At 42.2% G+C, this 12,112-nt stretch overlaps 1 protein-coding gene across 5 annotated transcripts in view; it reads right to left on the minus strand.

Annotated features, from left to right (window-relative positions):
- Positions 1–12,112, minus strand: part of suco (SUN domain containing ossification factor) — a 101,560-nt gene that overhangs the window by 19,894 nt on the left and 69,554 nt on the right. For 4 of the 5 annotated variants that reach the window (XM_056276540.1, XM_056276538.1, XM_056276542.1 and 1 more), the window contains 7 exons: positions 11,835–11,942; positions 11,645–11,750; positions 6,023–6,043; positions 5,654–5,709; positions 3,823–3,914; positions 3,338–3,403; positions 2,093–2,176 (listed from right to left, as the gene is read on the minus strand). In XM_056276540.1, coding sequence (XP_056132515.1) covers positions 2,093–2,176; positions 3,338–3,403; positions 3,823–3,914; positions 5,654–5,709; positions 6,023–6,043; positions 11,645–11,750; positions 11,835–11,942 — 533 coding nt within the window. The remainder of the gene's footprint in view (positions 1–2,092; positions 2,177–3,337; positions 3,404–3,822; positions 3,915–5,653; positions 5,710–6,022; positions 6,044–11,644; positions 11,751–11,834; positions 11,943–12,112) is intronic. The other variant, XM_056276539.1, reaches the window with a different exon arrangement.

The raw sequence follows: 12,112 nt of genomic DNA on the forward strand, positions 1-12,112 counted from the left end.
GAACTGCCTTAATCCTTCGTGGCATAGATTCAACAAGGTACTGGAAACATTCCTCAGAGAGTTTGGTCCATATTGACATGATAGCATCACGCAGTTGCTGCAGATTTGTCGGCTGCACATCCATGATGCGAATCTCCCGGTCCACCACATCCCAAAGGTGCTCTATTGGATTGAGATCTGGTGACTGTGGAGGCCATTTGAGTACAGTGAACTCATTGTCATGTTCAAGAAACCAGTCTGAGATGATTCGAGCTTTACGACATGGCGCGTTATCCTGCTGGAAGTAGCCATCAGAAGATGGGAACACTGTGGTCATAAAGGGATGGACATGGTCAGCAACAATACTCAGGTAGGCTGTGGCGTTGACACGATGCTCAATTGGAACTAAGGGGCCCAAAGTGTGCCAAGAAAATATCCCCCACACCATTACACCACCACCACCACCAGCCTGAACCGTTGATACAAGGCAGGATGGATCCATGCTTTCATGTTGTTGACGCCAAATTCTGACCCTACCATCCGAATGTCGCAGCAGAAATCGAGACTCATCAGACCAGGCAACGTTTTTCCAATCTTCTATTGTCCAATTTTGGTGAGCCTGTGCGAATTGTAGCCTCAGTGTCCTGTTCTTAGCTGACAGGAGTGGCACCCGGTGTGGTCTTCTGCTGCTGTAGCCCATCTGAATCAAGGTTCGACGTGTTGTGCGTTCAGAGATGCTCTTCTGCATACCTCAGTTGTAATGAGTGGTTATTTGAGTTAATGTTGCCTTTCTATCAGCTCGAACCAGTCTGGCCATTCTCCTCTGACCTCTGGCATCAACAAGGCATTTTCGCCCACAGAACTGCCGCTCACTGGATATTTTCTCTTTTTCAGACCATTCTCTGTAAACCTTAGAGATGGTTGTGCGTGAAAATCCCAGTAGATCAGCAGTTTCTGAAATACTCAGACCAGCCCGTCTGGCACCAACAACCATGCCACGTTCAATGTCACTTAAATCACCTTTCTTCCCGATTCTGATGCTCGGTTTGAACTGCAGCAGATCGTCTTGACCATGTCTACATGCCTAAATGCATTGAGTTGCTGCCATGTGATTGGCTGATTAGAAATTTGCGTTAACGAGCAGTTGGACAGGTGTGCCTAATAAAGTGGCCGGTGAGTGTATATGAAATTGCCCAACAAGACGTATCAATTACTAAAATCATTTGACAATTTTTGGAGATATAAACTGGCTGGCATCTCTGAAGTGAGCACGGGGAAGCACTGATACAAATACTGAAGAAAGTCATCTCTCAAATTCAAATAATGAAGAATTAAGTGAAATTAACAAAGAGAAAAATTAGAATATCTGATTGGATAAAGGAAGAAATTTGAAATATGGGGGGGGGGGCAATATCATTTGCTTTCCCTGAAAAGTAACTTAGTTTGGGGTTTTTTTGGGGGGAGGGATTTTTGCCCCCCTTTTCTCCCCAATTGTATCCAGCCAATTACCCTACTCTTCTGAGCTGTCCCGGTCACTGCTCCACCCCCTCTGCTGATCCGGGGAGGGCTGCAGACTACCACATGCCTCCCCCAATACATATGGCATTGCCAGCCGCTTCTTTTCACTTGACCATGAGGAGTTTCACCAGGGGGATGTAGTGCGTGGGAGGATCACACCATTCTCTCCAGTTCCCCCTCCCCCCCCGAACAGGCGTCCCAACCGACCAGGACACATAACCACATCCGGGTTCCCATCCACAGACACGGCCAATTGTATCTGCAGGGATGCTCGAACAAGACGGAGGTAACACGGGGATTCAATCCGGTGATCCCAATGTTGGTAGGCAATGGAATAGACCGTCACGCTACCCGAATGCCCCGCAACTTAGTTTTAATTGATAGGCCTGGAATAGAATGAGGTTCTTAGAACTTGCATACTACCAATACAATTTTCATATCATTTTGATGTCAGCGCTATCACAGGTTAACTCATCACAGTGACTGCTGGCCAGAGAAACCTTTATACCAACAATGAGCAGCAGCTTGAAGTCGTTTGGCATTTAGAGAAGAAACAGTAAGGAGGAGACATTAAGGCGGGGTGAGGGGATAGTACCTTCAGAGTGGGCTTCACCCTCCAGCTCTGGCTTTCCCCCCAGCACATTAGCAGCAATGTTGTTGACCATGTTCAAAATGGCGTCTAAAAAGGAAGGAAGGAACATAGATATAGTGAAAGAATTATTTTGTAGGAATAAAAGGGTCCTTTAAGGATGTGAAAAGGCAGCAGCTTCAGGCCAAACTGTAATCAGTAAAACCACATGCCTTGGGATTCTTTTTCTCCTTCTCTTTCACTGTCCAATCCCTTTTCTGCCCCCTTCAACATTGCTCCAATATCTCCTTCCCCCTACATAACATTTACTTTCTCAATTTTTCTTACCCAGAACCTCCCTCCAATTTCAGCTTCTGGGTTTTTCCTCCTGTTCTCTCCCGAAGATGCTATCAAGTATTAAAAAAAAAAAAAAAAAAACTTTGTCCCTCTACCCTTTTTTCCTTTGGGAAACCAAGGGTTATGTTTGACCCCCATGAAGGCTGTGTGTGTGTGTGTGTGTGTGTGTGTGTGTGTGTGTGTGTGTGTGTCAGAAAGGAGTATATCATGTGCAAAATTTTATTACTAAACTCCATTCTATGCCTGTAAGTACATGTGATACAGTGTGCAATTACGATACTGAGGAATAGTGAGTACTTTCCACTTCCCAGGAAATGACTCTCCACCTACTGGTTTTTGAATTGGGGGAGACTTTATGACTTTATGTAGGGAATAACCAATGATACTTACACACCTATACGTTTGTCTGTGCACAGTACTGACGATTTTGTAAAATTCTAAAACTATAGACACCTGTGAATCTGCCCGTGGACATCATTATGTGGTAGGGTACCGTAGTGAGGAGGAAGACTACCCTTTCAGGATGACCAGCCAGAATCAAGCCACCATATTGGCAAGCACCCATCCTGTTGAGCTGTCCTTGCACAACATACAAAATACCTACCGTCTTCTGAGGGTTGTTGTTCTATGAGGAAATCCTCATAGCAAAACGAGAATTTCACAACACAACTCATTATGGTATTACATTTGTGAGGAATATTTTTAGCCTATAGGAGACCTTAAACACATTTTTCTCTAATTTTTGTGTACTAGGTTCAGCTACAATTAACCAATTTCCCCCTTGAAGATTAATAAATTTATCTTTTATTCTGTCATCTTCATTGTTTTGACATGGCATGTTGTCACTTTGATTTGTAGTCATTTTTCATGGTAATTAGGACTATTGTAGCATATGTAGCTTTGTACTGTACTTACTGGTAGCTGAGCCAAGCAGGTTCTTAGATGCTTTATCCTCAGGTGGTTGGTAGCCAGGTGGGTAGTCTGGGCAGAAAGAAATATCACAAATTATAAGGGTGAACATGCATAACACACGCACTGAAGGTGAATATTTTCAGTTTAATGAATTAACTTTCGCTTCAAAAAAGTCTGCGATCAGACGTTTCCTCCAAAACATGCTTTAAAAATCTGGTGTCTCACTTAAGATACCAAAATGCAACTGGAGACTCATGATAACACATTCTACCACAAGGTTTGTATAGTGTTGCTGCTAAAAATGTATGTTGTTGTACCAATTTGGGACAATTTGAAACTATGCATTTCCTTTATCATTAAGCAAGAAAAAATTGCACACCTGGCAAGCAAAATCCTTAGAAACAATTTTCAACTGTATTTTCCCCAAAAAAGGCAAACCATAGTTCAAAAAAGAAAAACTTTTGGACACAAACACAGAACCATCATACCATAGTCCTCATCCAGATACTCCAGTCTTTCTGATGGGTACTGGGAATCAGCTATCTCCTCATATTCCTCCACCATACTCGTGCCAAACACCCTATATAAACATATACACAAATACAGAGTTACACATGGAGTCCCTTGCATACAAGCTTAAAGTTCTTCTGTTACTTCGTGACATTATTGATGGAACTTCCTTGGTATGGAACCTTGTACAAAATGCTGATACATATGCAATGTAATGCATGGGGATAATGTATATACAGCATGCATGTCATGTACAAGAATGGAGGTTGTGTAAAAACTGGGACCATTTCTAAATGCATACAAACTTCTATCTACATTTTCTAGCATGCTATGGAAAAGCTATACAAAAAAAAAACAAAAAAAAACACAGATAACGGGTGTTATTTTTGTAGTTTACACGGTGCGTGCACCAGTATAAACATGTACCCCACATTTCATGCTATTGTATAGACTGGAGTTGAGATAAATTAGCAGTGTTCACTATGAAAATCCAAAAACAAGCTCCAGCAGGGGCAAATGTTATTTTAAAGTTTGCCACATTCCTCTTTTCAAGTTGGCGCTCAGCCAGGCCTTGTCAACATAGCAAAACACCATTGAATTCTAGCCATGACCTCCCACCTGGGGTTGTTGTTGTTGTCTTATTTACAGTCCTTTCAGCCCCCCACAATTATTTTATTATGATAAATCCCTCATCAACCCTCTAACATGGGTGTATAGTTCTGTTTGCTCATGAATGAATGTCTGTGTGTGTTTAAAAGTAAGGTACGAAGCAACTCAACGCAGCCAACTCAGGAGAAAACCAGGGTCCTGCATACTCCATTTATACATGCAAAGGCACCATTTAACTATCTTGGGGTAGACCTAGAAACTTTAAATCCTGATACTATGTCGTTTATTCAGGGGTTCAACTCAACTTTGGTTGAGTTCTAGCCCTCTTAGGGAGCAGTGCACTGGGAATGCCAGATTGAGTTACAGATAATATATGTGTACATGACGGACTACGTTGAACATGATTTGTATATGTAGACAGACTCCCTGAAATACATAGGAGCATAATACCAGCAAGTGTCAAGAAAAGTTTAACGGAAGAGCTTGTAAGCGAGAAAGGGTGAATGACTGACAGAAACAGAGACATATCTGTTGAGATTTTACTCTTGTATACTAAATCTCTTCGTACTAAACAGGAGACATGAGAGAGTTGAATACCAAAACCAAGTCAAGCGGAAAACCAAATATTTTTTTCAAGCAAACCTAGAGTTCACATGGCATCCCCTACAGATAGCATGGTCCCTAGTATTACTGGGTGATATGGATACTGGAAATCTGGAGTCTAAAAAAGATCCGCAAGGCTGGGTTGTTAAGTTCATAAACACAAAGTGGAGTATTTCAAGCCGTGTGAAATCAAAATCAAATGACTCCATGGTGTAAATCATTATATAAGAGAAGACAGGAAGATTACTGAATGATTATTTTGCTCATCTAAAAGGCATCTTACTTCCTGTTCTTTTCTATATTTATAGTTCCTTTAGTTAAAAACAGACATTCAGTGTATGGGGTCATCAGGTCATTTGTTTTGCTGCAATTTTTAGGGACTTGTTCTGTCTCCCTGACTTTGTTCCTCAGCTCATATGAACACTGACATGAAAGTGAATGACCAACTCAGAACCTGCTGAATATGTATGAGAAATCACATACATTTCATTACTGAAGCTAATCCAGAGCAAACAGAGTCCTTGAAAACTATAGAAAGGTCTGGCAGAATGAACTTGGAACAGTAATGGAACTGGGCTGGGCTCATCGCCCCCTTACCTGATCAGACTGAGGGGACAAAAGTGTTCTGATCCAAAATGGGAGAGAAGTTCAACCTGAAAGGTACAAGGAGAAAAAGTTTAAGTGACTTTTAAACAAGTGACCCATTTCTCCCAACAATATATTTAACACCCCAGGGTAAACACATAGTCCAACAATCTTGGCAATTTCAGTATTCATTTCTCCAAGTTCTGAGAATGTGGTCTGTTTGTGTGTATGTGCATGTACTGGTGGCTTAATATCTTTGGCATGCATTAAAAAAATTAATGCTTTACTCTTCCACCAGAGCTCCTCCTTTCAAGTGTATGACCATTATAGCTCAGTTTTACTGTGCACCATGACCTCTGACAGTGAAAGAAGGTTGCTAACCTTTATGTACTTGATGAACATCTGATGCGAGCGAAAGCAGGAGAGAAGAGAGACAGGGGGACAAGAGAGATAGGAAGAGAAAGAGAGAAAAAAGAAAAGAAAGAAATCAGTAAAGGTTGATTCATGCTACAAGCAAGTCAAGCATTTGCTTACAGCATTGCTAGGTTCTTCTCTTAAAACCCAATGCACTTGTGATACTGGCGTACTGCTCAATGAGAGGCTATGAGAAAGATACTAGATTGAAATGGTCTACAAACAGGCGGAAGGCATAAAGACAGATGGACAGACAGACAGACAAGACAAAGTTCAGGACAGACGTGAGAAGTCGGAAGTGGTTCACCTTGAAGCTTCCGATACAAACCTCTAAATGTATCATTCAGTTATTCCATAACAGAACATATCAAAGGAAAAATGACTAAATGTAAATATTTAAAAGTAAAAAAATTAGCATATGAAAGGGGTCAACATTTATAAACATCGTCATTAATAAACATTAACTGACAGTTTGATGAGTCTACATTAGTAAACACACAAAAAAAGAACTATTTAGTTCAAGCAACAATCAGGTGGAAAAGAAAGAGGGGAGAGACAGTTTAACAAACAGGGCTCCAGGGTGCACCGTTTTGGTTGCACATGCGACCCAAAATCTGTCAAGTGCGACTAAACATTTTCATTGGTCGCACCAGCGTGCCTGAAATTTAGTATGTGTTTTTGTGTGTGTGTGTGTGTGTGTGTGTGTGTGTGTGTGTGTGTGTGTGTGTGTGTGTGTGTGTGTGGCATTATCTTTTCCCACCCGTATTCTGAGAAGATATCCTACTGCATCTAACTGCCTCTGATTGGCTCTGACCTTGATATTCTTACCCTAACCATTTCAATCCTCATGCCTAAACCTAACCAATCTAACCAACAAAGTCAACGAGTACTAGCCAATCAGAGAAAGGGTAGGGCGTGTCTTTGCAGAATGCGGGTGGAGAGAAAAAACCAAGCACAAAACCATGTAGAACAGCGCACCTGTGCTGCGCGTTCTACTAAACGATTAAACATTCCTCTCAGGTCATCCATGAGTGAGTGCGTGATCATAATTTGTTACGCATACCCCATGGTTTTTTAACAAACATTTATTTAGGGACATTAACCAACAATCGAAACAAATATAAATGTACCCGAGTTAGCTAAGAGGCTACTTTCCATCAGGAGTCCCTTTGCCTGATATTTTTAGGCATCCTAGGAATACAACATGTGCAGTAACAGCATAATGTAGAAAAAGATAATAAGGATAATATAGAAAATAATATATATAAAAAAGCAGACATACAACAAAGCCAATGTATAATACAGTTAAACAACATGTTAAAGGTGTGTGCGAACAGCATCAATGTTGACATTGTTGGTTCTTAATAAGCCGTTTCTTGACATTACACTTGAATAAACAATGGGATGGGGACTCTCTAATTGATTGTGGTATACTGAGTTCCATGATGTGATGCTTTAAAGGAGAAGACGGCCTAGCTAAATGCAGTTCTCCTGATTGAGATTGTGCAGTCCCCTCTAGCTGCACCTCTACTAGCTCTGTTTGTGGTAGATTTGAAGTTGATGAAGTTGGACAGGGGAGGAGGAGTAATGATGAAAACTGAATGGTTTCTTGTCTATGGTTTTGAGTTCTTGTTTGTATAATGATTCCAGTGGTTTTAATGCTGTACAGTGTGTGTTAGACCAGCTTATCACACATTACCAACTTATCATACATCATCCCCATCTTATCACTGGTGATGTAGGAAACAACCACTGAGTGGAAGTACATCTTTGCTGCCTCAGTTGATAGGAAGTCTCTGGTAAACCTGAAATTTGCCAAACTAAACTTTACTTTATTGCAGACCCTTTTTATGTGGGTTTTGAAGCCGAGGTTTGAATCTATGTGTACTCCTAAGTATTTGTATTCTGAAACAACTTGTAGTATCTCTCTCTGGATGAGAATATCTTGCTCTACATTTATGCTGTTGTCTTTTGAAAAAAACGTACAAACTCTTTTCAACACATTCAGTTGCAGACAACATTGGTTAAGCCTGGATGTGACCGTCAACATAACATGTTAACTTGATTGCAACCTCTTCTGTAGTTTTACAATGAGAAAAAACAACTATCATCAGCATACATTAAGATGTCAAGTTTTCCACACACAGAAGGTAGATCATTAATGTACTGAATACGACTGGACCCAGTACAGAGCCCTGTGAGACACCAGTTGATAGATCTAGAGAATTAGATGTATAATATATAAAATGTACTACAAGATGGCGGTGCATGTAGATGCAGCAACCTCACTCAGGCCAAACAATTCAAGTGTTTTTGTTGTCTAATGTGTCTGACACTGCGAGAAAGAACGTCAACTCTACTGGAAAACACAATTACAACCGTAAAGAACTTTTGGACATTGGAAATATGATCACACACAATCAGATACCCGCTTATTTGGACGATCTGCATTTTCTTGGCTTACTACGCAACCCAGGCCCCATTACTACAGGACATCCCCCTGCGGCTACCCGCTTGAAAAAGCGCCGGAGGCAGTGCGAGAGGACCCAGAAGCGCGGCATGCGCGGAGGCATCCATGCTAGGCTAACAGCTAACCCCTCCTGCCATAACCTCTGCTCTTCATCCTGCCCTGTCCCACCTGGAGACAAAGAACAGCTTTGTGAGGATGTTGTTCATTGACTTCAGCTCAGCTTTTAACACAATCATACCACAACAACTGATTGAAAAGCTGAGCCAGCTGGGCCTTATCACCTCCCTCTGCAACTGGGTGCTGGACTTCCTCACGGGGAGGCCACAGTCAGTGCAAATTGGCAAGATCACCTCCAGGACCATCACACTGAGCATCGGCACTCCATAGGGCTGTGTGCTCAGTCTGCTTTTGTTCACCCTGCTGACTCACGACTGCACAGCATCATCCACCTCCAACCTCATTATAAAGTTTGCTGATGATACCACAGTGGTAGGTCTCATCAGCAACAACGATGAATCATCATACAGAGTGGAGGTGGATCAACTGGTGACGAGGTGAAAAAACAACAACCTCTCCCTAAACATAAGAAAAACTAAAGAGGTCATTATTGACTTTAGAAAGACCAGCACCCACCATACCCCTCTGACCATCAATGGTATGGACGTGGAGAGAGTCAGCAGTGTTAAGTTCCTGGGAGTTCACATCACAGAGGACCTCTCCTGGTCCTCACATGTCACTGCGCTCTCCAAGAAGGCCCAGCAGAGTCTTCACTTCCTGCAGCGTCTGAAGAAGGCGAGTCTCCCCCCACCCATCCTCATCACATTCTACAGAGGCACCATAGACAGCATTCTGACCAGCTGTATCACACTGTCTGGCACGGAAACTGCAAGGCCTCCGACCGCAAATCCCTACAGCAGATAGTGAAGACAGCTGGAAAGATCATAGGAACTGCTCTCCCTTTCATCCAGGCCATCTATGATGCACGGTGCACCCGGAAGGCTCTCAGCATCGTGAAGGACCCCACCCACCCTTCCTACATCCACTTCACCCTCCTACCCTCTGGCAGGAGGTACCGGAGCATCCGTACTGCCTCCACCAGACTATGCAATAGTTTCATCCATCAGGCTGTGAGGTTCCTCCACAGCCTGAACACTTAGACCTCCCACAAAACGACTTTTTGACCGTCTTACTCACCGTCCGTGTCAGGTGTGCTTGTGATGTTTAGGTCTGTGAAGTAATTTTGTTTTTAATGGACTGTTTGTTCTTAATATTTATTGTGTGTTATTTGTTTTTATGTGACACTATGGTCCTTGTGAAATGTAATTTCGTTCCTTGTATGTATGAGACATGCATATGAGGCAATGACAATAAAAGCAAGTCTAAGTCTAATTATTAATTTTGACAAGCTGGGAGCGAGATGCGAGGTAGGATCGGAGAAGGTTGGCAAATTCTTTGGAAAGACTGAAATTGAGTAGTTTATGCAGTAGGACATTATGATTAACGGTATCAAATGCTTTCCGTAGATCAAGGAACACAGCCCCCATAGCCTCGCCTGTGTCCATTGATGCCTTAACTTTTTCTATGAAATAGCATGTAGCCGTTTCTGTTGAGTGGTTAGCCCTGAATTCAAATTGCATTGACTGCTGTGGGGAGGAGCTATTGTTGAGATGGTCAATGATTTGTTCGGCAACTGGTTTTTCGAATACCTTTGATACTATGGGGGAAATACTGATGGGCCTGTAGTGGTCAGATGAGGATCACGGCCTTTGAGTATTGGGGTTACAACCGCAGACTTCCACGAGTTGGGAAACCTCACTTGACCCAATGAGGTATTAATGATATGCGTTAGTGGGTTAGTTATTGAGGAGTTGATCTCTTTCAGCATGACTGTGTCCATACCATAGATATCCTTAGCCCTTGAAGACTTGAGAGATGCGATTACTTTTGCAACCTGTCTCAGACACTGGTCTTAATGCTAGTGCTGGCTCACTTGTACCGATAGGTCCACGCATTGGTTTGTTGAACCGTGAAACTTTGGGCTATGGTAGTCACTGATTACAAAGTATTGATTGAAGGCCTGTGCCACATTAACTGGGCTCTGTAGGATTATGTCATTGACCTTCAATTCAATTGGCTTTTTTATTATGTTGTTTTGACTGGTTAATTTTTTTAATCTGGCTCCGTATAGCTGTTGAGCTATTGTGAGAGTTTTCAATGATTGTGATGAAAAAGTCCACCCTTGCTTTTCTCAGTTCTCTTGTTACCTTGTTTCTTAGCATTGCGAATGTATGTCTCTCATGGGACATCTTTGATTTTGTGGCAATTTTTAAGGCGTACACACGAGGAATAAGGCATGTGTGTATGTGTGAAACTGCACCCTGTACTCCTCAAGCAACCTTAAACATACTGATACCTTAAAACATACTGATAAGTCAAAAGGAAGTGAACTATCGAGCTTTTTTTTTTTCCCAAGAAAAATGCTGCGGTGCCCCTATGTGTAAAGGAACTGACAAAAAAGGCAACCCCTAAAATGTATTATTGCAGCATGGTGAAAAATTCTGGGTGCACCTAAATTATGTGCTGGTGCACCAAAATGATAAAGCAAGACACACCAGTGCAACCAATGTAAAAAGTTAGTCTGGAGCCCTGACAAAGAAGATAAGATCCTTGAAGCCCACACTGTGAATGGATATACTGCATATCAAGACATAAACAATCTAATATTCTCTAATGAAGGATAACATCCCCATTTCCTAAGTGTGAAGACTTGATGAGGTAGCCCTTATTAATCACCATCACGTTAGAGACACGCACGCACGCACACACACACGCACGCACACACACACACACACACACAGACACAGCCATTTGTATGGAGACTCATCTCTGTCCAGGCAAAAGAGGGGTCACAGGAGGAGCTGATGACATGGTTCAACTTACCACAAAGTCCAAAGGGTTTCCCTCAAGCTTAGGCCAAAACACAGCTAAATGTATGCAAGATCCAGCAGATCTCTCAACTGATCCATGTAATATTCCCATTTTTTAGACAATAATGTGTTGAAGGAGAAGCTTTAAAAAATAAAACCATGAAAAAATATTTATAATAAAAAGGATCGTACTTTCACGTATTTGGCGTAAAGCTGTTCGTCCAATGGGAAGCTCTGGACTGTGCGTTCATCACGGGCATGGAATGTACCCAGCTTTACCCACTTGTTGGTAGGATACCTGCGGAAAGTAGTGGGTGTGTCAGTGTGAGTGAGTGAGCGAACGAGTAGGCGAGTGAATGACTGAGTGGTGGAATGAGTATACCTGTCACTGATGGACACGAGGAAGTCTTTAGGTGTGGACGAGAAAAGTTCAAAGTTTGCAATGTCCAGTTGCTTCACTTGAATTGGCTCACAGAGCTCTATCACAAACCTGGAATGACAAAAGATAAATGGTTATCGAGGGGCAGTTGCCACAACACTGACAGATCTACTACTACTACTACTTTCAGCTGCTCCCGTTAGGGGTCGCCACAGCGGATCATCCGTTTCCATTTCTTCCTGTCTTCTGCGTCTTCCTCTGTCACACCAGCCACCTGCATG

This window comes from Lampris incognitus, chromosome 3, assembly GCF_029633865.1.
Source record: "Lampris incognitus isolate fLamInc1 chromosome 3, fLamInc1.hap2, whole genome shotgun sequence".
Lineage (NCBI taxonomy): Eukaryota > Metazoa > Chordata > Actinopteri > Lampriformes > Lampridae > Lampris > Lampris incognitus.